Genomic DNA, 27,846 nt, shown 5'->3' with positions numbered 1-27,846 from the left:
AGTTACAAAAACAGAAGAAATATAGATTAGGAAAGTTGAAAAATTAATGATTTGTCTAGTACATGTGAAGCTCTACTAAAAAAAGACAACTGAAAATGTATTGAACAAGATGTTAGAAGCACTTGTTTGAATCTGGAAGCTTTATGATATTCAGCAGAGTTTGTAAACACTTTAATTTTAGCTTTCTTATATTTAAAATGAGGAAATATGATTTCTCTATAGCTGTGAAACAGAATTAAAGTTACTGCATTGAAACCACTAAATGAAAATAAGCTGATAAATTCCAGTTCAGAACTGAAGAATTGTGGCTAAACTAAGCAGTTTAGAGTGCCTTTAAATCATGTTTATCATCTTTAATCATCAGATCAAGAGTTTCACACAAGTAGAATATAATCAGAAATAATTCACTATCTCAGGAAAAGTTTACCAATTAGAAGCATTTGTTTAATAATAGAAATGATGTGCTAATATAAGACTGATTTACAGCAAGCAAGAAATTACAGAAAAATAACAAGAATATATTGATGTGTATTTACTCCTGCTACAAAGATGTGACACTGACTTTTAAATCTTGACATCTGATGACAACAAAGCTAAAGTTAGAATAGAATTAAGCAATTTATTTAAAATTTTTAAAAATTTATTTTAAAAAAAGATACACAACATCCTCCAATCTCAGTACCAAGAACAAGTCTGCATGTCTGAAAAGCTGGCTAAGTTGTATCCAACGTGAGTTGCTTAACTTATTCAGTTTCAAATCTGTGGATCCCACAGAATGCATTTATCGGCCTCTGTCTGCCATCCTTTACACTCTTCACTTCAGTTTTCTATTCTTTTGGACACATTTTTAATTTGGGCTTTCGTTTGAATCCTTGAAAACTCTTATAAGTAATTTTTGGAATAATGCAAAAGTGAGGAAATGGTAAATTAATTTAAGATAAAGTACAATAATGAGTGACAACCTTAGAAACCAATGCATGCAATAAACATAAGTTAACTGGTAAAATTTCTAAACACAGCTGAAATGTTATGAGCAGACAATCACCAAGTAGAAGCTCATTCAACAAATGAAAGTTATTTATGGCACCAATTACCTTTCCCATAGTAAATAATTCAACTGATAGGGTAGTAAAGAATCTGTCTCTGGCTTGATTTTACCTGACTCTGATCATCATATCCCTGGCTCAGAAATCTGAAAACCTGACAGTGCAGATTCAATACTTTGCCCTCCCTAGACCAGGACCTCTGGATCTTCCAGCTCCTTTGCATTTTAATAGAAAAATACTACAAAGGAATAAAGAAAACTCTTAACCAGGGATTGAACTATCATAAAGTAATAAAAGGGAGGATTTAGAATAACAAAAATATACTAGATCCTTGTCATGCATTCTTTTAAATTTTTTTAAGGATGCTACAAAGGGGAGATTATTAACTAGAGAAACACAGTGAAGTTCAGAGAGAAGTAGCAGCCCCAGATCGGTGTTAAAGGTTTCTGGCTCTAAGGTCATGCGGTTTCCATAACAACCAGGTTTTTATGTTATATTGATTAAAGAATGATGAAACTGAATTTAAGTGTTTAGGTCATATCGGAAGCATTTTGCCTTAGAAGATCTTGCACATAAATGATTAAGTTTTCTACCCAATGGTGTGTTCACTGTGAATCTATTTTCAATCTCTCGATCTTAAAAGTGAACTTACCCAGAAAATAAATTTACTGTCGAGGAATTCGCTCTCAAGACTTTGCCAGTGACAATGAGTTTGATGGCTTTTCGAAACCAAGGATAAAAGAAAGCATAAATCAAGGGGTTCATAGCTGAGTTATAATAAGCAATCCAAACCAGTATTTCATAAACATATGTGGGAGTGATGAAGCCTAGGAAGGCATCAGTGATGGCATCCAGGAAGTAAGGCAGCCAGGAGACCAGAAACGCTAGCACTGCGACGCCCAGTGTTCTCACTGCCTTTCTCTCCCTCTTGGCCACTCTGTCTTGGTAGCTTTCTGAGCATTGCCCAGTCTTAATGTTCAGACTCTCAATTTTTCTAGCCTGTTGTTCAGCAATGAGGAAAATCTTGGAGTAAAGAACTATCATCACAAGGGTGGGGATGAAAAATAATAGAAAATTCACCAATACCCAACTTTGATTTATTGCAATTTGACAGCCTCCCACACAGGTGAGAGCACTTACTAGATCCTCCAGTCCAACTGCATTTGCTCCTGTGCCAAGAAGGGAAAAAGAATAAATAATTGAAAAGAGCCAGGAGAAGGCAATACACATGCCAGAAACAGACACAGTGAACCTGATTGGATAGACCAGCGGGTCAGAGACGGCAATGTACCTGTCCAGAGAGATAAAGCACAAGTGGTAGATGGAAGCTAGACAGAATGACACGTCAAAACAGGAATGAAATTGACAGTAACTCTCCCCAAAATACCAGCAGCTCTCCACGGACCTCACTATGCTGAAGGGCATCACAGTCACTCCCACCATGAAGTCCGCACAAGCCAGGGAAGCGATCAAAAAATTGGTTGGAGAATGCAGCTGCTTGAAGTGGAGAATGGAAATCATTACCAAGAGATTTCCAAATATAGCCAGCACAGCTCCAAAACCAAACATTGTGTACAGGATCAGGCGGGGACCTAGTGAGTAGGGGGTTTTCACACAGGATCCGTTCAGGTGCTCGTAGCAGAGCTGCACAGCTGCAACGCTGGGTAGCTGCTGTTCATGATGCTGCTGTCAGTAGCTTGTAAAGATTTGGAGAAGTTCTGTCCCTTTTCAGTCACACAAAATAGAGCAGTTTTCTATTTCCTGGTGGGAGAAAAAAAGATCTCATTGCACTGATTACCTTTGTTATAGTTACCAAACATTATCCCCATCACCTGTCATATATCCATATCAGTCTGTGAATGTATAACAATATATTCCATTCAAATGTCCATAAATCTTAGCTATTATTTTTCTTATAATTTAGAATGTAATTTAAAACAGTATTCTAAATCAAATAAGAATTTAACAGAAAATAAATATTTCAAATATTCTTTGCCACAAAAGATTTCTTGCTTTACAATTTATCAGCATTTGTTTATTACCTGATCTATATATGGGGAATATTCCTCTTTGCCAAAGGTAGTAAATGTGTATGATTTGTTACTCACTGGTTACCTTTTACTACCCAACCGCCCTCTTCAGACTGACTATAAAGTTAATGACAAAACCCCCCAGGAACCGCAGCCAAATCCCATGTCCAAAATTATCCACAGTGGAGTCCCTATACTGCAAGGTGTGAAGAAGAAGAAGAAGAAACTTACACTTAATAATCTCTGGTTAAAATGTATTGTTTCATGCATGGATACAAGAAAAACTCAAGAAAAACAAAGGAACACTCTCACGCAAAAACAAAGATGCAAACTAAACAAACTGAAGTCAAATACATATTAAAAGATGATACATCTTGATCAGAGTGTATGCAAAGAATGGAAGGTTGCTTTAACAATTCTATAATTCACCAGTTTAACAGATTAGAATTCTACGACCATCCAATGAAATGCAAAAATGCATTTGATAAATTTTAACTTTTATTCACTGATAAAAGAAAAAATTCTTAGCCAACTAAAAATACAAGAGATCTTTTGTATCTGAAGAGGTCTGTACTAAAAGGATCTATCACATATGATATACCCAGCAGTGGAATTTGAAAGAATTCTCTTTAATATGAGTCAAAAAGCAAAGATGCTTCAGTGGGAGAAGATTTATAGGGTATAAGTCCTTGCAAGACATCCATGAATTCACCTGCATTCCATTCATTCATGTAGGCAACATTTATATATGTTTATTTATTTAGAATTTATTTGGGTCACAAATAAAGATAGGAGAGTACACAAGAAACATCTCCTGCCCTTTAAGGGTGTCTTCATGTAATATGAGAGACAGACAGAAAATAGCAAGAATAATGTGCTTCAAGCTAAAATTAACACATATGAAACATATAAAGTTCAATTTGATATTTGGCAAAACTAATACAATTTGTAAAGTTTAAAAATAAAATAAAATTGAAAAAAAAGAAAGATATAAAGTGATGAGAAAAAGAACAAAGCTGGAAGTATCATGTTCCTTGACTTCAAATGATACTATGAAGCTGAAGTGACACAAAAACAGATGCACAGATCGATGGCCTCTGACTAGAGAGCCCCAAGATAAACTCACGCTTATGGCCAGCTCATCTGTGACAGAGCAGGCAATCTGTGACACAAATGGAGAAAGGACAGTCTCTTCAGTAAGTGGTGTTGGGAAAACTTTCACTTCTCAGAGAAATGGATTCTTCAGTTATGCTTGTACACATGGGGCCATGGGACACTTGGGGATTTCTAGGACCTGTCATGACTGCATGCTACTCTCAGTAGCTCAGGAATCTTTTACTGTCCCTGTGCTGTGCCAGAGTGGTGAGATGATCTGTCAGGCTACATCCATAGACAGCCTAGGCGATCATTTCCGCCCTATGGTCTCCATTCTTATTGACTTCTGTCCAGAAAATGGAGAATGAGCTCCCCCTACGCTTGGATCTTCTCCCTTCAAACATACTTGACTCTTAGTTTTCTGTCACTGCTTCAAGAAATCACCACAAACTTGGTAGCTTGAAACAACAGAAAGGTATTCCCTGATAATTCTAGAGGCCAAAATTATAGAATCCCAAATCAAGGTGTTACCAGGACCAAGCTTCTTCTGGAGGGTCTAGGAAAGAATCCATCCCCAGCCTCCTTTAGTTTCTGCTGACTTCCAGCAGTCTTTGGCTTGTGGCCTCATCACTCTAATCTCTGCTCCTGTTATCACATCAACTTTTTCTCTCTGTGGGTAATCTCCTAGTGCCTCTTCCTTAGATGAACATGCAGGGTGATACATGTGATGTACTCACTCAAATAATCCAGGATAACTTTTCCATCTAAAGGTTCTTAATCACATCTTCAAGTGCTTTATTTTTCAAATAAGATTAGCATTGACGGGTTCTAGGGTTTAGGATGTGGATCTCCATATAGGGCTTCTATAACCAATTACATGAGCTTATCATTTATTATCACTCTCAACTCAGACCATATTCAGAGAAATGGGTTACCCTTCCCAATAGACCTTCACTATTTTCTTACTAATTTCTGGTCTCCAATTATCCTTCCTACTCTTACTCCTGGATGCAAGGAAGTTTTGCTATTGTCCAGAACTACCTCAAATCTATTGAACACCATTTCCTCCTGTCCCAACAGACTCTGGCCTTGCAAGTCTGAAGTGTTAGGAAAATAATCCTACTTATTCCTCATTTCAACCAAAGCAATCAAAATAGAATAGATGTTCTAAAGAGGTATTTCAAGTTTCTCTTATTCACAACTTGATTTTTTATTATATGGAAATTTTAAATTTTGAAACATGATGTTAAGATAAAAATAGGAAGAAGAAAATGAGCATTGAAAATAACAGGGAGGTGAGCATGAAGGGTGAAAATACAAAAAAAATGTATTCACCAGAAGACTGGGAAATGGAAAAGTAAAAAATCTTAGCAATAAGGAAAGATGACCAACGTGCTTTTGGAAACACATTTCTAGGAGATGGTTGAGGAAACTCACTTTAAACAATGTTTGTTTCATTAAATTTGAGGAACAGCTTTTCTCAAATTTGAAATTATATCCTACACTATATTCTATGCCATTAAAAATGGAAATTTTTAATGTATACCACATGTATACCCGTGGTGGATTCATTTTGATGTTTGGCAGAACTAATACAATTATGTAAAGTTTGAGAATAGAATAAAATTAATTTAAAAAAATAAATAAATAAATAAAAATGGAAATTTTTTAAACTAAATTTCCTCATTTTAATTTCTTATCCAGAAAACAAATTTATATTGATAAACTTTTTAATCTTGACCAGTTATATTAAGTTTTATTTCTCCCCTAAACCAAGGGTAAAGAAAGGAATTTAAAGCTGAATTTTAAAAATCCAATCCAATAAATTTATTGTAAATTTGAATGATTACTGTGTATATATTTAATATGATTGTTGATATGTTTGGGTTTAAATGGATTGTATTATTGTTTTTTCTAATAATCAAATTTTTTTCTTTGTTCTTTAAGCCTTCTTGACTTATTTTAATTAATTTTTGTTATTATTCAATCATTCCCTGCTATGAAATTATAAATATCACTTTTATCATTCTGTTGGTAGGTACCCAAGAGTTTCAGTATGTATTGTTGATTAATTAAATTCTTCCATAAATTCATAATTTTATGAATTCCAAGCAGTGCAAAAAATTTCCAGGAGTCACAGCTAAATATTTAAACTTATTATCTCCCCCAAGTCTTTTGATAACCGTTGTCATTTATTTTATTTAAATAATTTAATTTAAATTTAATTAAATCCCAAAAGATTTAATTAGATCCCAAAAGACATTTATTTTAGTTTAGCATGTATTAAGTTTTCTCTTCTTTATACTTTGTGATATTCTTCATTATTTCCTACCTTTCAGTGTTTCCTCTGGAATTGGTTTTCTCCTCCATGGAGAACTTGCTTTAGTTTCTTTGTGTGTGATGGTGTGCTGGCAATGAATACTCACTTTTTTCCAACTAAAAAATATTTTTATTTTATGTTGCCTTCAGCTTTGAATGGTGTGTCTGATACTACCTCCAGAATTCAAAGTTTTCAGTCATTTTATATGATGTGAGCTGGAAGCAGACATCTTTCTTATAGAATTTTTTTTTTTTTTTTGGCTGTGCCTCTCCCCATGGAAGATTTCCCCCTATCAGGGATCAGACCCATGCTCCCTGCAGTGAAAACTCAGAACCTTAACCACTGGACTGCCAGTGAAGCCCTTGTGTAGGATTTTTAAAAAACATAACAGGAAAGTTTTCTTAGGGGACATATATGGTATAATTCAAAGTCACGGAGTGCTTTTCCACCTCAAGTAAATTAAACAATTGTGGGAAATATATGTCTATAATCTCTATTTGTATGGCAAGCGAAGGCATTTGGTGTCCAGAACTTGTTTCTCAATAATATCAAGGCAGACTTAAATTTTCTTTTAGTCATATCGTCTGCAAATGATGATACACTAATTTTTAATTTTTGAATTTCCATGTCTATTTATATGGCTTGTCTAATTGTATTAACTAGTACTTACAGCATTTATAAAATGTGATAACATTGGACCATTTTGTCTTTATCTGAACCTTAAAAATTGTGCTCCTAAAATTTTAACTCTGAGTATGTGTTGAATTTCAGTGATAGATATATTTTTACCATGTTAACATGGAAACAATGAGCAATCAAAACTTTGCATAGAACTTAGGGAAGATCCAGGAACTTCATTCAAATGCTCAGTGTTAACATGGCCTGTGTCTTTGTTCTTTCTCTCTTGGGTATAATATAATAGACAATATAATAGATTCATCCCTACCTACTAATGAATTTGTCTGGAATCATGCTGCCAACTCTAATTTAGTCATCTAAGACCAAGGAGGTTATAATGTGGTGTCAATACCATCAAGGCATTGTAAGTTTTTATTAGAAAGCCATGATAGGCATATTTGGGATAGTCATATTGAGAAAAGACTATCATGAAGTGTATGACAGAATCTGCTCTCTTATTTTCTTTTGTTGTATTCCACATACTCACTTCATGTTCAAGTGAATTTCATATTTAGAATTACATTGAGATTTTGGTGTCATTTGTAACAATATAATATTTTGCTTACTCATAGAACAAACTTTAAAAAGTTTACTTTTCCTTTGGCTTGTCATATACATTATCTATAATTTAATTTAGTAACAGTGCAATTCTCTATGACATTTATTGAATGGAGATATCAGTTCAGTTCAGTCGCTCAGTCATGTCTGACTCTGCAACCTCATGAACCGCAGTACGCCAGGCCTCCCTGTCCATCACCAACTCCCGGAGTCCACCCAAACCCATGTCCATTGAGTCGGTGATGCCATCCAGCCATCTCATCCTCCATCATCCTCTTCTCCTCCGAACTATAATATGATCCAACTCTTTCACTTAATTTTTTCTATTGTCCTCTATACTCTAAAAATAGGGAACATTATATCTTTTCTTAAAAATCTGCTACAGCTAATCTAATTTATTAAGGATAGGAAGTGATAGCATGAAAATGTATTTATCGTTACCAACCCACTCATCTATTTTTTGTAGATTGTCTTTCTCTTTTCCCAAGCCCAGGCTTCCACTTCAGGAAATTAATCCCACAATCCAAAATAGCTTTCACACTCCAATCTGCCTATACAAGTTGAAACATGCTTGAAGACACCTCAAAAGTTCTTTCTACTCAAAAATAAGGCCTCTTTAACAATATTTTAAGTCCTCATTAATAATTTTTAACAAATTAAAGCCATGGGACCACATGTGGGTGAGAAGACAATGTTATAGGAAAGACCAATACCAAGTGCCAATCTGGTAATGACAACTAGTCCTCTGCTTACAGGATTTAACATCTATGGTACTCTTCTAAGCCTCAAAAATATAATTGAAAATTCATTGTCCATATTACCTACAAAACACTAGACAAAATACATTTTTTTTATCCTTAGCCATCCTTGACACAGGTATTTGCATATAATTAATGTTCAGAATTTATTTGATAACAATGAAAAGCCTCAGTGAAAACCAATGAGAAAAAATTACTTCAACCATTTTAACTGAAATAACAGCACAGAACAATCCAAAAAAAAAGGCTTATATACCAGTATTTTATTATAACTTAGTTTCATTATACAAAATATTCCGGAAATGCATTCCAAAAACTCTTATTGAATCAATAGTGTAAAATATTCCAGAGATCAACATGTAAACTTACAGCACACATTGTTTGTACTCTCATTAATATAAAAATTTTTGTAAAAAGCATAAAATTCTTGACCCTACAATATCCCAGAGAAGTAAATACAGACTACATTTAGGTGAGAAAACTGCTGAGAATAAATAAGGATGTGAATTACACTTTACCTTCCAGCGAGAAAAATTGGTGCAGAAATTGTCACTGTTAGTGATAATTGCTTTCACATGCAGATTTTACATTAGCTAATGATCATTATGCCAGTCTTTTTGTGGTACAATTTTCCCACAATTTTCTACTTCTGCATAACGTCTGTAAGTAATATCTGATTCCAAAACAGAATTACTGCTTCCACAATACGGCAAGTGAACATTCCAAGATTCTGCACAGCCATTAAGCAGGAGAGGCTTACCTGCTGCTCCAAAAGCTCCAGGAAGGTACAGAGGAGTTAGAGATACAGACACTTGTGTGTGTGTGTTAAGTCCCTTCAGTTGTGTCCCACTCTTTGACACCCTATGAATTGTAGCCCACCTGTGGGGTATGGCTACTGTCCATGGGATTTTCCACCAAGAATACTGGAGTGAGTTGCCATGCCCTTCTCCAGGGGATCTTCCAAACCAAGGAACTGAACCTGTGTCTTATATCTCCTGCACTGCAGGTGGGTTCTTTATCACTAGCGCCATCTAGGAAGCCTTATGTAATGTTATTGAGTCTGGACTGTCTGATATGGGCTGAATCATGTCCCCTCATCCCTAATTCACATGTTGAAGTCCTAATTCCCAGTATTAAGCAGTATAACTGTATTTGGAGACAAGATCTTTGGAAAGGTAATTAAGTTAAAATGAGTTCTTAAGGATGAGCCCTAATCCAACATGACTGGTATTCTTAGAAAAGAAGATCAGGACGCAGACTCTCATGTAGCAAGGACCATGAGAGAACACAGAGAGAAGACAGCCATCTGCAGTCCAAGGAGAGGGGTCCTCAAAAGAAACAAACTGCTGACACATTGATCTTGGGATTCTAACCTCTAAAACTAGGAGAAAATAATTTCTGTTGATTAAACCTCTCCATCTGTTGATACTTTGTCATGACAACCCTAGTAACATAATATAATGTTGCAAAAGACTGAGAAAAAAGAACAATTGAAAGCTATATGAAAGTTGAGCATAAATGAGAAAATTATTACAGATTTGACAATGAAAAATGAGATTCAGGATTCAATGATATGGAAAGAGACAAGTGCATGTGGTAAGAGCATGTGCAGAGTGTTGAGACAGATGACACGGGTAAAACACTTTATCATTTATTATTTAGTGCAATAAATATCTTTACAATGTAAATATCTTTACATTTTATGATTAAAACACCTGCCTGAAAATTTGTTCCTGGCTAACTTGAAAAAAAATAAATATTTCCCCAATTTTGAAAGGCTTTATTCATTTTTTGTATCTAATTTCATCATAAATTCATAATTTTAAAAATAGCCCTAATCACTTCATGGGAAATAGATGGGCAAACAGTGGAAACAGTGTCAGACTTTATTTTTTTAGGCTCCAAAATCACTGCAGATGGTGACTGCAACCATGAAATTAAAAGATGCTTTCTCCTTGGAAGGAAAGTTATGACCAACCTAAACAGCATATTAAAAGGCAGAGATATTACTTTGCCAACAAAGGTCCGTCTAGTCAAGGCTATGGTTTTTCCAGTAGTCATACATGGATGTGAAAGTTGGACTATAAAGAAAGCTGAACACCGAAGAATTGATGCTTTTGAACTGTGGTGTTAGAGAAGATTCTTGAGAGTCCCTTGCACTGCAAGGAGATCCAACCAGTCCATTCTAAAGGAGATCAGCCCTGAGATTTCTTTGGAAGGAATGATGCTAAAACTGAAACTCCAGTACTTTGGCCACCTCATGTGAAGAGCTGACTCATTGGAAAAGGCTCTGATGATGGGAGGGATTGGGGGCAGGAGGAGAAGGGGACGACAGAGGATGAGATGGCTGGATGGCATCACCAACTCGATGGACGTGAGTCTGAGTGAACTCCAGGAGTTGATGATGGACAGGGAGGCCTGGCGTGCTGCGATTTATGGGGTCGCAAAGAGTCGGACACGACTGAGTGACTGAACTGAACTGAACTGATTCAACTTAGTGCTGTCATTCATTCTAAAAATAAACTAATGGTTGATGAACTACCATTTAAAAGTCCCCCAGTTAAAATGACTTTCATGGCTTTCCTAAACCAAGGGTAAAATAAAGCATAAATCAAAGGGTTCATGGCTGAGTTATAATAGGCACCCCAACAGCAAATCTCATAAATATAGGCAGGGGTTATGAAACCCGTAAAGGCATCAATTAATATATCAATTGTATATGGTAACCATGAAATCATAAATGCTACTACTGTGACCCCCAGGGTTTTAGCCGCTTTTCTCTCTCTCTTGGCCACTCTGGATTTATACCTCTGTGATTCTGCTTTGCTGCCAGTATTTTCAATTTTTAGAGCTTGTTGTTTAGCTACAATAAAAATCTTACCATAAAGAATTACCATAATGAGGGAAGGTATAAAAAATATGAGAACGCTTATCAAAACCCATCCTTGATTTATAACAATTTGACAACCGCCTACACAGTTGAGAGCACTTACTAATTCCTCCATCCCATCTTCACTGACACCTGTGTAGAACACAGCTCCACTGTACACAATGGGCAGGATCCAGGAGATGCAGATGCATACTCCTGACACAGACACCGTGAACTTGGTGGGATAGACCAGGGGGTCAGTAACAGCAACGTACCTGTCGATGGAGATGAAGCACAGGTGGAAGAGAGAAGAGTAACAAAATGCCACATCACAGGAACTGTGAAGGGCACAAAATCTGGCTCCAAAGTACCAGCAGCTCTCCACGGACCTGACCATGCTGAAGGGCATCACGGTCACTCCCACCAGAAAGTCCGTGCAGGCCAGAGAGGCGATCAAGAAATTGGCTGGCGAATGCAGCTGCTTGAAGTGAAGAACTGACATCATCACCAAGAAGTTTCCAAAGATAGCCAATAAAGACCCAAAGCCAAACACTGTGTACAGAATCACCCAAGATGCAGGTGAGTAGGAAGATTTAATACAAGATCTGTTCACATTCTCATAGCAGAACTGCACGGTATCAGGTTGGGAAAGATTGCTGGTCATGGTTCTGCAGTTGGATGCTTGCTTTTTTTCTGCCCTTTGGAAAAAATGGTTCAATCCTGAAAATTAAATAAATAAAACTGCATACTTGAATAGTGCTTTTTAAAACTTCCTCATATTACATCTATGTTCCATTTTTTTATGTAAAGAAATTAAAAGAATTTTTAAAATTCTGAAATTTAGTCCTTCTGTGTTTATATAATTATTTCTCTGTACCTAAATCTCATAGGTAGTTAACTTTAAGCAAATCTACTATGGTTATTCAGAAATCACATTATCTGAATAATTGAAGAAATTTAATTTAAATACCTGGCCCTTTACACCTGTGAACTTCTTCCTTGCAAAGGATAATCACATGCAACAATTGCACATTTAAAAAGTCACCTCTCAATGGACCTCAGCCTTCATGTTGTCTGAAACGTTAACATCTAGGGTGCTTTAGAAAGCCAGCCGATAAACTTTGCCCATTATAAATTCCTCACAAGCAATCCCTGTAGTGTAAGGTGTGACTGATGAAAAGAAACTTACTTTTGTTGATTATAATTAAAAAGTTTTTCGGCAAAACATATTTCTCTGTGCCCTTTTACTTTATCAGAACACGATTTTCACATTCAAGAAATCGATTTTAATTCAACTGTTCCAAAATAGCCTCATTCTGTATTTGGCAATAATGTTACCTATTCCCTATTTATAAGACTGGCTGCACAATTTGCAGGATCTGGGACAAAATAACAATCTGGAGATCTTTGTTCAAAAATATGAAAAATAGTGCCCTCACATTCACAAGTTTTTTCCCCTTCTCTGCAGTTTCTCTCGACTTGCCAAGATTATTTGATTTTTGCTGTGGAATGCCTCACTCTCTTGGACGTGGAGATATTAGCAGGTCAAGTGCAGGTCCTCATAGGTGCCTGGAGACCCTGTTCTGCAACTCAGTGGCCCCCCCACTGCCAGGCTCCCCCTCCCACCAACCACTGAAACAATAGTCCAGGCTCTGTTTGGGGTGAGGAAGCTGAGCCAGGCATCTACCCTTCTCCTGGGCCTGCCGCTTCAACCAAAGACAGACAGACAACCCCCTGGGACTGCAGCCTCCACATCAGGACCCACACCGTGCATGAATTGGGGTAGGTGAGGGGCTTGGCCCGCTGAGTCTCTACAGGAATGTGCTGTGGCCCTACCAACCTGAGATGGAAAAACACCTGCCATGCATGCCTACAGTGAGACTGCTGGAGTGCGCACCTGACCACAGCCTTCCCGACGTCACGTCCAGTCCTCGCACAGGGTGGAAAAGGAATGGTGGTGGTAGTAGGTCAGAGTAAGGAAGGAGACACTGGACTGGGCCCAAAGCCAGGGGGTGAGGAGCAGGTGGATGATCCCAGGGAGAAAGGGATATAATGGGAGACAATCACAGGTATTGTGATTCCAGGTTCCAAGACCCTGCACATGCTCCATGGTCCCTTCCAACTTCACATACAAAATACAATTCAAAGATAAAATTATTACAAGTTCCAAAACTGCAGCTGCTGCTGCTGCTGCTAAGTCGCTTCAGTCGTGTCTGACTCTGTGCAACCCCTGAGACGGCAGCCCACCAGGCTCCCCCATCCCTGGGATTCTCCAAGCAAGAATACTGGAGTGGGTTGCCATTTCCTTCTCCAATGCATGAAAGTGAAAAGTGAAAGTGAAGTCATTCAGTCGTGTCCGATTCTGAGCGACCCCATGGACTGCAGCCTACCAGGCTCCTCCATCCATGGGATTTTCCAGGCAAGAGTACTGGAGTGGGGTGCCAACCTGATAGCAGGGTTCAGTGCTGCTGGACTAGTGGCAACCTATGGAAGGGCCCTGTCTGATTCGCTTCTGAAATTAAATTATCTCTTTGTAACAGCAACTAAATGAAGCAAAGAATGTCAAGCGGAGGCAACTGCCAAACTATCTGATGGGACAATTGGGAGCTGAGGGCCAGGCCGTTCTGATGGTAGTATACTTTCTGGACACAGAATTTTGCCCTTCGAGTATGAACAGGAAATCAGAGAATTACAGAGGCAGACTAAAGACTGTAAAGTGTTAATCACTCAGTCTTGTCCAACTTTTTGGGACCCCATGGACTGTAGCCCACCAGGCTCTGCTGTCCATGGAATTCTCCAGGCAAAAATACTGGAGTGGCTGTGGTACTGTATTAATGTACTTTTCAAGGTACTGTATTGTAAGATTAAAGATGTTTTCTTTATTTTTTGTGCTTGTGTTTGTTTGCCTTCTTTGTATTATTTCTGTGGAAAGTATTATAAACCTATTACATTAGAGTACTATATAACCAATTATGTTAGTTGGGTACCTAGGCTAACTTCATTGGACTTAAACAAATTGGACTTACGAATATGCTCTTAGAACAGAACTTGTTTCTGTGTAGGAGATTTATTGTAATTGTATCCCTCATCTAAAATAAAAAGGAAAACTGATGTGTTTGTCTACAGAAAGAAAAAAAAGAATACTTGGTGGGTAGCCATTCCCTTTTCTAGGGGATCTTCCTGACCCAGGAATTGAACCCCAGTCTCTTGCATTGCAGGCAGATTCATTACCACCTGAGTGGTACCATTCTGAGTACCATTCTGAGCCACCCCATTAAAGTATTTGAAGTCTGAGGAGAAAAGTTACCTTTGATCCTTTAAAGCAAATAGGAAGCAACCCTACAAAACAAATAAGTGATGAAGAATTTTTTCCTTCACATTATGTTTAATACTTAAAAATTAAAGCATAATCTGCCATTGAGGATAAAAATAGTGAAAATAGCTTGATATGAAAATGAAACAGATATTAAAGATATTCATGAAAACAATTACTCAGTTAATGGTCAACCGAATTCTTCTGGGTAGTGCTACCTTTCTTCACTCTCAATTCTCAAACCTAACTTGTTTTCACCCACTCTTATTCAGTAACCTTGCCCCCCTATTATCTGACAATATAACATACAGAATTTAAAGACTGAGAGGATGTAAAGATTTGGGGTGCATAATGGAAGCAGGAATCAAGGATGATTCCCAGGTGTTTAGCTTGCCAAAAAGAAAGATACAGTATGTAGTACAAAAAGTACATTTGAGGGGATGATGATGGATTAAGTTGGGATTGGGTAAAAGAACATAAAACTGAGGTTCTTCAGTGAGTAGGTTAGCCTGCATACTTTTAGCTCAGGAAAAAAATTGTGCCTGATATGATCATGTGGGATTCCTCAGCATACTGGTGTTTTTATGGGCATAGGAGTATATGTGACAGCCTGTTATACACCTGCCATAAAGCTTAGGATATATCTGCTACTCAGTAAGCATACAAAAAAGATCTCACAACCCAGATAATCACGATGGTGTGATCATTCACCTAGAGCCAGACATCCTGGAAACCAAAGTCAACTGGGCCTTATAAAGCATCACTATGAACAAAGCTAGTGGCGATGGTGGAATTCCAGTTGAGCTACTTCAAATCCTAAAAGATGATGCTGTTCAAGTGCTGCACTCAATAACGCCAGCAAATTTGGAAAACTCAGCAGTGGCCACACAACTGGAAAAGGTCACTTTTCATTCCAGTCCCAGAGAAAAGCAATGCCGAAGAATGCTCAAACTATCACACAATTGCACTCATCTCACACACTAGTAAACTAATGCTCAAAATTCTCCAAGCCAAATTTCAGCATTACGTGAACCGAACTTCCAGATGTTCAAGCTGGTTTTAGAAAAGGCAGAGGAACCAGAGATCAAATTGCCAACATCTGTTGGAAATCATTGAAAAAGCAAGAGAGTTCCAGAAAAACATCTACTTCTTCTTTATTGACTACACCAAAGCCTTTGACTATGTGGATCAAAACAAATTGTGGAAAATTCTTCAAGAGATGGGAATACCAATTCACCTGATCTGCCTCATGAAAAATCTGTATGCAGGTCAAGAAGCAACAGTTAGAACTGGACATGGAACAGCAGATTGGGTCCAAATTGGGAAAGGAGTACATCAAGGCTGTATATTGTCACCCTGCTTATTTAACTTATATGCAGAGTTCAGTTCAGTTCAGTCACTCAGTCGTGTCCGACTCTTTGTGACCTTATGAATCGCAGCACGCCAGGCCTCCCTGTCCATCATCAACTCCTGGAGTTCACTCAAACTCACATCCATCAAGTCGGTGATGTCATCCAGCTATCTCATCCTCTGTCGTCCCCTTCTCCTCCTGCCCCCAATCCCTCCCAGCACCAGAGTCTTTTCCAATGAGTCAACTCTTCGCATGAGGTGGCCAAAGTACTGGAGTTTCAGCTTTAGCATCATTCCTTCCAAAGAACACCCAGGGCTGATCTCCTTTAGAATTGACTGGTTGGATCTCCTTGAAGTCCAAGGGACTCTCAAGAGTCTTCTCCAACACCACAGTTCAAAAGCATCAATTATTCGGCGCTCAGCTTTCTTCACAGTCCAAATCTCACATCCATACATGACCACTGGAAAAACCATAGCCTTGACTAGATGGACCTTTCTCGGCAAAGTAATGTCTCTGCTTTTGAATATACTATCTAGGTTGGTCACAACTTTTCTTCCAAGGAGTAAGCATCTTTTAATTTCATGGCTGCAGTCACCATCTGCAGTGATTTTGGAGCCCAAAAAAATAAAGTCTGAACCTGGTCCCACTGTTTCCCCATCTATTTGCCATGAAGTGATGGGACCAGATGCCATGATCTTAGTTTTCTAAATGTTGAGTTTTAAGCCAACTTTTCACTCTCCTCTTTCACCTTCATCAAGAGGCTTTTGAGTTCCTCTTCACTTTCTGCCATAAAGGTGGTGTCATCTGCATATCTGAGGTTATTGATATTTCTCCCAGCAATCTTGATTCCAGCTTGTGCTTCTTTCAGCCCTGTGTTTCTCATGATGTACTCTGCATAGAAGTTAAATAAGCAGGGTGACAATATACAGCCTTGATGTACTTATTTTCCTATTTGGAACCAGTCTGTTGTTCCATGTCCAGTTCTAACTGTTGCTTCCTGACCTGCATATAGGTTTCTCAAGAGGCAGGTCAGGTGGTCTTGAATTCCCATCTCTTGAAGAATTTTCCACACTTTATTGTGATCCACAAAGTCAAAGGCTTTGGCATAGTCAATAAAGCATAAATAGATGTTTTTCTGGTACTCCCTTGCAGAGGAACCAGAGATCAAATTGCCAACATATGCAGAGTACATCATGAGAAATGCTGGGCTGGCTGAAGCACAAGCTAGAATCAAGATTGCTGGGAGAAATATCAATAACCTCAGATGTGCAGATGACACTACTCTTATGCCAGAAAATGAAGAACAAAGAGCCTTTTGATAAAAGTGAAAGAGGAGAGTGAAAAAGTTGGCTTAAAGCTCAACATTCAGAAAACTAAGATCATGGAATCTGGTCCCATCACTTCATGGCAAACAGATGGGGAAATAGTGGGAAAAGTGGCAGACTTTGTTTTGAGGGGCTCCAAAATGACTGCAGATGGTGCCTGCAACCATGAAATTAAAAGATGCTTGCTCCTTGGAAGAAATTATGACCAACCTAGACAGCATATTAAAAAGCAGAGACATTACTTTTCCAACAAAGCTTTGTCTAGTCAAAGCTATGGTTTTTCCAGTAGTCATGTATTGATGTGAGAGTTGGACTATAAAGAAAGTTGAATGCCAAAGAATTGATGCTTTTGAACTGTGATGTTGGAAAAGACTCTTGAGAGTCTCTTGGACTGCAAGGAGATTCAACCAGTCCATCCTAAAGGAAATCAGTCCTGAATCTTCATTGGAAGGACTGATGCTGAGGTTTAAACTCCAATACTTTGGCCACCTGATGCAAAGAACTGACTCACTGGAAATGACTCTGATGCTGGGAGGGATTGGGGGCAGGAGGAGAAGGGGATGACAGGGGATGAGATGGCTGGATGGCATCACCGACTCAATGGACATGAGTTTGAGTGAACTCTGGGAGTTGGTGATGGACAGGGAGGCCTGGCCTGCTGCAGTCCAAGGGGTCACAAAATGTCGGACACAAACAAGCCACAGAATTGAACTCAACTTACCTCAGCTGAAGTTGAATGGTTCTATGAACACCTACAAGACCTTTTAGAACTAACACCCAAAAAAGATGTCCTTTACATTATAGGGGACTGGAATGCAAAATTAGGAAGTCAAGAAACACCTGGAGTAACAGGCAAATTTGGCCTTGGAATACGGAATGAAGCAAGGCAAAGACTAATAGAGTTTTGCCAAGAAAATGCACTGGTCATAACAAACACCCTCTTCCAACAACACAAGAGAAGACTCTACACATGGACATCACCAGATGGTCAACACCGAAATCAGATTGATTATATTCTTTGCAGCCAAAGATGGAGAAGCTCTATACAGTCAGCAAAAACAAGACCAGGAGCTGACTGTGGCTCAGACCATGAACTCCTTATTGCCAAATTCAGACTTAAATTGAAGAAAGTAGGGAAAACCACTAGACCATTCAAGTATGACCTAAATCAAATCCCTTATGATTATACAGTGGAAGTGAGAAATAGATTTAAGGGAATAGATCTGATAGATCGAGTGCCTGATGAACTATGGAATGAGGTTCGTGACATTGTACAGGAGACAGGGATCAAGACCATCCCCATGGAAAAGAAATGCAAAAAAGCAAAATGGCTGTCTGGGGAGGCCTTACAAATGCCGTGAAAAGAAGAGAAGCAAAAAGCAAAGGAGAAAAGGAAAGATATAAGCATCTGAATGCAGAGTTCCAAAGAATAGCAAGAGATAAGAAAGCCTTCTTCAGCAATCAATGCAAAGAAATAGAGGAAAACAACAGAGTGGGAAAGACTAGAGATCTCCTCAAGAAAATCAGAGACACCAAAGGAACATTTCATGCAAAGATGGGCTCGATAAAGAACAGAAATGGTATGGACCTAAGAGAAGCAGAAGATATTAAGAAGAGATGGCAAGAATACACAGAAGAACTGTACAAAAAAGAGCTTCACCACCCAGAGAATCACAATGGTGTGATCACTGACCTAGAGCCAGACATCCTGGAATGTGAAGTCAAGTGGGCCTTACAAAGCATCACTACGAACAAAGCTAGTGGAGCTGATAGAATTCCAGTTGAGCTATTCCAAATCCTGAAAGACGATGCTGTGAAAGTGCTGCACTCAATATGCCAGCAAATTTGGAAAACTCAGCAGTGGCCACAGAACTGGAAAAGGTCAGTTTTCATTCCAATCCTAAAGAAAGGCAATGTCAAAGAATGCTCAAACTACTGCACAATTGCACTCATCTCACATGCTAGTAAAGTAATGCTTAAAATTCTCCAAGCCAGGCTTCAGCAATATGTGAACCGTAAACTTCCTGATGTTCAAGCTGGTTTTAGAAAAGGCAGAGGAACCAGAGATCAAATTGCCAACATCTGCTGGATCATCAAAAAAGCAAGAGAGTTCCAGGAAAATATCTATTTCTGCTTTATTGACTATGCCAAAGCCTTTGACTGTTTGGATCACAATAAACGGTGGAAAATTCTGAAAGAGATGGAATACCAGACCACCTGATCTGCCTCTTGAGAAATTTGTGTGCAGGTCAGGAAGCAACAGTTAGAACTGGACATGGCACAACAGACTGGTTCCAAATAGGAAAAGGAGTACATCAAGGCTGTATATTGTCACCCTGTTTATTTAACTTATATGCAGAGTACATCATGAGAAACTCTGGGCTGGAGTAAGCACAAGCTGGAATCAAGATTGCGGGGAGAAATATCAATAAAATCAAATATGCAGATGACACCACCCTTATGGCAGAAAGTGAAGAGGAACTCAAAAGCCTCTTGATGAAAGTGAAAGTGGAGAGTGAAAAAAGTTGGCTTAAAGCTCAATATTCAGAAAACAAAGATAATGGCATCCAGTCCCATCATTTAATGGGAAATAGATGGGGAAACAGTGGAAACAGTTCAGACTTTATTTTGGGGGGCTCCAAAATCACTGCAGATGGTGATTGCAGCCATGAAATTACAAGACGCTTATTCCTTGGAAGGAAAGTTATGAGCAACCTAGGTACAATATTCAAAAGCAGAGACATTACTTTGCGAACAAAGGTCCATCTAGTCAAGGCTATGGTTTTTCCTGTGGTCATGTATGGATGTGAGAGTTGGACTTTGAAGAAGGCTGAGCGCCGAAGAATTGATGCTTTTGAATTGTGGTGTTGGAGAAGACTCTTGAGAGTCCCTTGGACTGCAAGGAGATCCAACCAGTCCATTCTGAAGGAGATCAGCCCTGGGATTTCTTTGGAAGGAATGATGCTAAAGCTGAAACTCCAGTACTTTGGCCACCTCATGCGAAGAGTTGACTCATTGGAAAAGACTCTGATGCTGGGAGGGATTGGGGGCAGGAGGAGAAGGGAATGACGGAGGATGAGATGGCTGGATGGCATCACTGACTCGATGGACGTGAGTCTCAGTGAACTCCGGGAGTTGGTGATGGACAGGGAGGCCTGGCGTGCTGTGATTCATGGGGTCACAGAGTTGGACACGACTCAGCAACTGATCTGATCTGATCTACCTCTGCTATAAGAAGTAAGTTCTTCCTCTGCTCCTTTGAGACACAAATCATTTTAATAGCCTCTTGCCTATTTTACCTCTCACAACTGTCTTTCTTAAGTACCTGACAACCATCCCTTGAAATGTTAGCATCAGTTCCCCTTTCCCATTTCAGTTCACTTCAGTTCAGTCACTCAGTCCTGATTGACTCTTTGCAACCCCATGGACTGCAGCACTTACAACCGCATGGACTGCAACACACTGGGCCTCCCTGTCCATCATCAACTCCCAGAGTTCACTCAGACTCATGTCCATTGAGTCAGTGATGCCATTCAACCATCTCATCCTCTGTTGTCCCCTTCTCCTCCTGCCTTCAATCTTTCCCAGCATCAGGGTCTTTTCCAACAAGTCAGTTCTTCACATCAGGTGGCCAAAGTTTTGGTGCTTCAGCTTCAGCACCAGTCCTTCCAATGAACATTCAGGACTGATTTATTTTAGGATTTCTTTTAGGACTCTTAGGATTGATTTCTTGCAATTCAAGTGACTCTCAAGAGTCTTCTCCAACATCACAGTTCATGTTGAGGTTTGACAGAAAACAGCAAAATTCTGTAAAGCAATTATCCTTCAATAAAAGATAAATTAATTTTTTTTAAAAAAAGCATCAATTTTTTGATGCTCGGCTCTCTTTATGGTACAACTCTCACATCCGTACATGACTACTGGAAAAACTATTTAATACTTGGGCCAGGTGGGCAATAATATTTAGCCAGAAGACTCAGGCTAGTATGTGGATAGAAAAAAAAGCTAGACAGCAGGTTCCTTATAAGACTTGCTCAACATTGATTTTGCATGGAAATGGAGAAGGAACTCTTCTCAATAAGAGGACCTTTAATTTGGACTAATTGAGGGACACCAGGAAGTTTTCCCAACTGAATAAATCTTCCCTTCTTGAAATGTCACTCTTAGCCCTTTATCCTTTTTACAAAGTACTTGTTGTCTCTGGATGCCCCCTAAAATTTCTCTTGTGCCTTCAACCACTGCCACCTCACAGGGGAAGCTGTGTGAGAATGGTATGTTTCATTTTCATGCTTTCATTCAGGCAGTAGTTACTGTTTAGCAGCTCATAGGAAGGAGACGGGGTCTCTAGGAGATGGTAGGAAGTAAAGACAGGGCAAATGGGAGACTCCAAAGTAGATTTTACCTGCCTCATAAATTAACAAAGATGAGTCATAGCAGAAACCTTATCTATTCTTCTCTTTAAAATTGTCTATTCTGCTTAGCTTTGAATCGCCCTTAGAACCTGATGAAAGATCACCCTTTGCCATTAGATATAATTGAGTACATACCTTGAAACTGTTGTGTCTGTGGACAGAATAAAATATAAATGTCAGTTGCTATGTAATACCTGGGAATATAGTCTACACTTTTTTATTTCTGAGAAATGCTATTGGTTTTTTGAAATTTATTATAAGACATTATGTTATTTCCCATCACTGTGTACAATAGCCAAGAAGTCTTTTTGGTTAAAATGCTTGATTGTATGACTTTAGCTAATCAATCTTACAAAGGCATGTTCTGAAACTGTCTCAAATAAAACATCCTAATAAAATTCTTTCCACTGATAAAATTTATAAAATTGAAACAACAATTCCAATGCAATAGTAGTTTGTGTACTGGCTCTTTGATCTCCAACACCTACAGATTTGTTTAAATCATCTTAATTTTTACACAAGACCTCAATGAGAACACCTATTATCATTTTCATTTTATAGGTAAGCAACTAAGATTTACAAAAGGGTAATGACTTAACCAAGATTGAAGCAAGAAAATGGTAGGGATGGGTTTCAAACCAGAGAACCTGGCTTTAAAATCTCACTCTGGACTCTGTAGTATGTGTAGATTTTACAGATAAAAGAAGGCACATGTTTCTAAAAACTACTAGACATTCATAATCCAGATAATATATCTCTGAGATATCACCCCATGAATGTCCATTTCCACTCTGTATTATGGAAGTTTATGTGTTATAGCATTTTTCTCATTAAATATAAAATTTGGGGATTAGACAAACACTATCCATAGCCAAATCTGGATTTTTCCTGAATATTGATTACTAACAATCTTCTACTTTAGAAAACCAAATTTAAAAGGAGACAGATTTTTTTAATTTATTTTTTTATTGAAGGATAATTGCTTTACAGAATTTTGTTTTTTGTCAAACCTCAACATGAATCAGCCATAGGTGTGCCCTTTTGAACCTTCCTCCCTTCTCCAGCCCCATCCCACCCCTCTAGATTGAAACAGAACCCTGTTTAAGTTTCCTGAGCCATACAGCAATTTCCCATTGGCTATCTATTTTGCATATGGTAATGTAAATTTCCATGTTACTCTTTCCATACATCTTACCCTCTCATCCCCTCTCCCAATGTCAATAAGTTTATTCTCTATGTCTGTTTCAAAAGGAGGCAGATTTTTAATGCAAAAAAGCAGTACACAATTATTTGATGGATGAAAATAAAGTCATTATTTGCTTAAAAATAGCCTTGAAAGTGAAAACTGAAAGTGAAGTCGCTCAGTCATGTCCAGCTCTTTGCAACCCCGTGGACTGTAGCCTATCAGGCTCCTCCATCCATGGGATTCTCCAGGCAAGAATACTGGAGTGGGTTGCCATTTCCTTCTCCAGGAGATCTTCCCAACCCAAGGATTGAACCTGGGTTTCCCGCGTTGTAGGCAGACGCTTTCCCATCTAAGCCACCAAGGAAGTCCCAAAAATAGCCTTAGGTGCTTACAAAGAGCAAGGAACTGTACTAGGTATTGAAATAAGGTGAAAAAATAACAAGTAAAAAGTACACTGCTATTTAGTATTGTTAGTGAACATCAGATTACTTGAAATACAAAGTATAATAAATCTGTCTAAAGCCTGAAAATATCTAAAAATTACTGCTAAGGTTCTGTGATAAACTTAAGTTTAAAATATAGTAATCAAAATAAATTTCTTGCATGTCAAAGGACAGTTGTCTTTAAAACTCACTTTTGACTTTTTAATTACTATGACTAGTGTGTTTCTGCTTTTTTTTCAAGTGCAGATGTAATACTGAAGAGTCATTCTTCAAGACTGATACTTAGAGTTGGAATGTGTCAAAAATTGAAAAAAAAATAAATGAAAAGCATTAGAGCTGAAGAAAAATAAACAACAGCTTCAAATGTTGTAAACATAGGGATGTGCGAAATTCAGGTAAGCATCAATTACATCAGTAACAAAAGAAGAAATGTTGTTACAGTGGTGACCAATGAGTGACACTGACAGTTCTGCAAGAGAACCTATATATTAATGATGGTCTTTTTTGTCTTTGTAATGTGTTATTGATGGATTATTCACAGCCTTGATGCCAATTGATAAATTTGCTCTAATTCCAACCAACACTGAGGCAAATGACAGCAATTGTTCTATAACTTTTTTAAATTTATTTATTTTAATTGGAGGTTAATTACAATATTGTAGTGGTTTTTTGTTCTATAACTTTCTATTTATGAACACTCCATTTCAATATTTTTTTAATATACAATTTTTTAGAAGTAGCACTTTACTTTTAGTATCAACCCATTAAGAAAAATACATGTTGGACAAAATTATGAATTCAATAATGCTTTTACATAAATGCATATTTTATTAATAAAATAAACATGCACTTTAATAATAGTACATATATGTGAGAGATATAGTATTTATGAAATCTACAACCTGAGCCTAAGTGGATTAATTACATCTTTGCAATAACAGCCTACTTCCATCTTCAGGGTGTCTTGTTCCAAATACATCCAAGGCTCTGCAGCAATTTTGTATGCAGCTAGCCAAGAAGTTAATCTATTACTTGTATAAATAAATTAGATGTAGAAGAAAGGAGTGGTGCTGAGGTCATCACTGAGATAGTTTGGTGGTAAATAACCAAGTGTTGTGTTTTTTTCAATCAAAAGACTTTTATGAAGAACTTCTAGGACAGTAGAAAAATAAACAATAAAGACTACATTTGAAGTGTATTCTTCATTCATAAATGTGAATAAGAGCTTAAAAACATCACTGGACAGTATTTATTTCTACAATCAGTTCATCCAATGATTACACTCTACAAAGTGCAAGTGAACACAACAGTATGTTTATATATATTATTTAAGTCCCCCAGATTATTTTCCTTATTATATATGAATGTCACTGTCAGTTTACACTTGCAATTAACACACATTTCTATGAAGACAACATTATTGATTCACTATTGAAGGGACACAGCTTTGAGCTCTTCTCTGGAGAGAGTGAGAGGGACCTTAATAATGATCATTTGAAAGGTGACCAGTAGACCTGTTTGGTGATGTCATGTCTGAACCACATAGGTGTTCTGCCATGAAGACTCCGTATTCCCTTCATCCTCTTTTATCTTTATTTTTTTTTTCTCCTAAATACTGTCAGCTCTATTTGAAAGATATTAATGCATAAATGTGAACTAGCTTAACCTTGGAGAAGGAAATGGCGAGCCACTCCAGTGTTTTGCCTGGAGAATCCCAGGGACAGGGGAGCCTGGTGGGCTGCCGTCTCTGGGGTCGCACAGAGTCGGACACGACTGAAGCGACTTAGCAGCAGCAGCTTAACCTTTGTATTTCACAAAGTTTTTTTTTATAAAACATATAACATACAAAGTTTATGTAACTCTAGTTATCTCTTCTTTTCATCTCATAAAACAAGTTTGTTATAGAATAGTCTGTGAAAATGAGTTATCTAAATAAAAATTTAAGGCTGTGATTCAAAGATTTAAAAAGACAAATCACCCTATTCTTGGTTTTTTCAAATTTTTCTCCATCTTAAACACTTGACATACATGTTTAATTAAAATGAATTAAAATTCATATGAATAAGAAATGTTATCAGAGAAAACTAAAAATCTTCCTAGAGTCTATAGTACCAACTTGGGTACTTGCTATTTTGAAATAGTCCTTGTTTATATTTGGGTAATTCAGCTGTTATTATAATTCAGGTAATGTATATCTCCAAATACAGTCTCTAATGCAAAGAATGAACTCAAAAGTGGAACAGAATGTTCATTTGAATTAGCATTTGGTGGCTCAAACAGTAAAGAATCTGCCTGCAATGTGGGAGACCTGGGTTGAGTCCCCAGGTTGGGAAGATCCCCTGGAGAAGGGCATGGCAACCCACTCCAATATTCTTGCCTGGAGAATCCCCTCAGACAGAGGAGCCTGGCGAGCCATAGGGTAGCAAAGAGTCAGACATGACTGAGTGACTAAGCACATCACATCTTATCCAGATTGTTAAAAAAGCAGTACCATCTTTTTGTCTACATGCTCATTTGACTATAATAAATTATGTTCTCCAATAGTAAAATGTTCTGTAATCACGTAATTACTGTACATGTTTTCTGTGAACCCAGTGTCCATAAAATGGAGAGAAAGTATGACCAGGATTTAGAAAACAAAAATTAAATCTTTAATTCACTAGAAAATTTCCATTGCACCTTTTGCTTTTTCCCTTTTTCCAAAGTCCTTTTTAGATTAACAAGTTTCAAGAGTTTGTAATCTTACATTAACTTTCAAATAAAATATACTTTAAAAAAGATTTTTTTGTTCCCCCAAATCTAACTTCAAGTTAGGTAGGATTTTTTTCAGCATCTATATATTTTGGACAACTTAACATTGGTAACAAGTATAAAAGAATCTACAAAGTTCAAATTATTTGAAGAAACAATGAGAAATTTCAGAGGAAAAAGTAGAGAATCAGAAAAGCATAAAAGAATATGAAATGAGAGACAACATTACTCATTTAACACTAAATTCTAAAATAAATGCCAATATTCTACACATGAACACAACAAAATTTTGGAACAACTAACTTTTAAACATTAATATCCTTCTGGCTGGCAAATGATTACACTTGCCTCTCTAGATCCAAGTACTTAATTTTGCCCTTGACCTTACTCCCATGTTAGTTTTTAAGTTCCTGAAGCAATCTTGTTAATCTATGTCTGCTTCCTCAGAAAATATATTAATTGTGGATGAATCAACTCTTAAGACTTGGCCACTTATGATAAGCTTTATTGCCTTCCGAAACCATGGATAAAAAAAAGCATAAATCAAGGGATTCATAGCCGAATTATAATAAACACACCACACTAAAATCTCATAAACATAAGGAGGAGTTATAAAATTCATATAAGCATCGATCACAGCATCAATAACATATGGAAGCCAAGAGACCAGAAAAGCTGCCACTGCAATACCTAGTGTTTTAGCCGCTTTTCTCTCTCTCTTTGCTACTCTTTCCTTGTAACTCTCTGAGGAGCACTGAGCTTGGCTGGCTGTACTTTCTATCTTCCTGGCCTGATATTTAGCCACCAAAAATATCTTACCATATATAAACACCATAACAACAGTGGGTATAAAGAATAGGAGAAAACAGAGTAGAACCCAATTTTGATTCAATGGAGCCTGGCAGCCTCCTACACAAGTGAGAGCAACTACGAGGTCCTCAATCCCTTCCTCATTGGCCCCCGTGTAAAAGATAGAAAAACTGTACGTGACAGAAAAGAACCAAGAGAGAACAATGCATATTCCTGAAACAGAGACCGTAAACTTGGTAGGATAGGCCAGAGGGTCAGTAACAGCAATATATCTATCGATCGAGATACAGCATAAATGAAATAAAGAAGCAAAACAGAAGGAAGTATCGAAACAAGTATGAAATTTACAGTAGCTGTCCCCAAAGTACCAGCAGCTCTCCACTGACCTCACTGTGCTGAAGGGCATCACAGTCACTCCCACCAAGAAGTCTGCACAGGCCAGAGATGCGATCAGAAAGTTAGTGGGAGTGTGCAGCTGTTTGAAGTGAAGAATAACAATAATGACCAGTAAGTTTCCAAACACGGCCAGCACAGCCCCCAAACCGAGGACTGCATATAGAATTGCCCGAGGACCTGGTGTGTAAGGGGTCTTAACGCAGGACCCGTTGATGTTCTGGTAGCAGAGTTCCACAGCTTCAGCTTGGGAGAAATTGTTCACCATTGCCTTCTTTGAAAGAGTTTAGGGTTCTCCAATTCCCTATTTCAGCAATTTAAAACAAGAAAGAGATGGCAGTTTTAAAAGCTTCTGGAAGAAAAAATTTCTGGTTAAAATAAATGAAAGTTAGTAACTTTTCTCCCATTTGGGGGAGAATATGAACTCTAACCTCTTGGTCTTTTCAAAAACTATTCCCAAGTTTTTGATATATTTAGATTGGGAATTTGTTGCAGAGAGTCATTAAAA

The 27,846-nt window shown here is 37.8% G+C and overlaps 3 protein-coding genes across 3 annotated transcripts; all 3 read right to left on the bottom strand.

Moving 5' to 3' along the window:
- Positions 1–1,694: 1,694 nt before the first annotated feature.
- On the bottom strand, positions 1,695–5,233 carry LOC147366123 (trace amine-associated receptor 7a-like). Its single transcript, XM_086316172.1, has 3 exons — positions 5,138–5,233; positions 4,203–4,238; positions 1,695–2,732 (listed from the first exon to the last, which is right to left on the bottom strand). Exons 1-3 carry the CDS (start codon positions 5,231–5,233, stop codon positions 1,695–1,697), a joined length of 1,170 nt encoding a protein of 389 aa, XP_086172298.1.
- Positions 5,234–10,992: 5,759 nt separating this feature from the next.
- On the bottom strand, positions 10,993–12,018 carry TAAR8 (trace amine associated receptor 8). The gene has a single exon (XM_086316143.1). The coding sequence runs from the start codon at positions 12,016–12,018 to the stop codon at positions 10,993–10,995; it is 1,026 nt and encodes a 341-aa protein (XP_086172269.1).
- Positions 12,019–26,559: 14,541 nt separating this feature from the next.
- Positions 26,560–27,606, bottom strand: TAAR9 (trace amine associated receptor 9). Its single transcript, XM_086316142.1, has one exon. It carries the CDS (start codon positions 27,604–27,606, stop codon positions 26,560–26,562), a length of 1,047 nt encoding a protein of 348 aa, XP_086172268.1.
- Between the last annotated feature and the right edge of the window lie 240 nt (positions 27,607–27,846).

The sequence above is a fragment of the Bos grunniens genome, chromosome 9 (assembly GCF_055505025.1).
Source record: "Bos grunniens cultivar Pamir isolate PY7600 chromosome 9, Bosgru_T2T1.0, whole genome shotgun sequence".
Taxonomy (NCBI): domain Eukaryota; kingdom Metazoa; phylum Chordata; class Mammalia; order Artiodactyla; family Bovidae; genus Bos; species Bos grunniens.
This window is presented reverse-complemented; position numbering and strand designations above follow the sequence as displayed.

Bases quoted from the DNA above. Each gene is read 5' to 3' on its own strand.
- TAAR8 (XM_086316143.1), bottom strand. From the start codon at position 12,018: ATGACCAGCAATCTTTCCCAACCTGATACCGTGCAGTTCTGCTATGAG.
- LOC147366123 (XM_086316172.1), bottom strand. From the start codon at position 5,233: ATGGTGTTCAATAGATTTGAGGTAGTTCTGGACAATAGCAAAACTTCC. The intron at 4,239-5,137 runs GTAAGAAAATAG...TTTGTGTCACAG, and splicing joins TAATTGGAGACCAGAAATTA to ATTGCCTGCTCTGTCACAGA. The intron at 2,733-4,202 runs GTGAGTTTATCT...AGCTACTGACAG, and splicing joins CAGATGAGCTGGCCATAAGC to CAGCATCATGAACAGCAGCT.
- TAAR9 (XM_086316142.1), bottom strand. From the start codon at position 27,606: ATGGTGAACAATTTCTCCCAAGCTGAAGCTGTGGAACTCTGCTACCAG.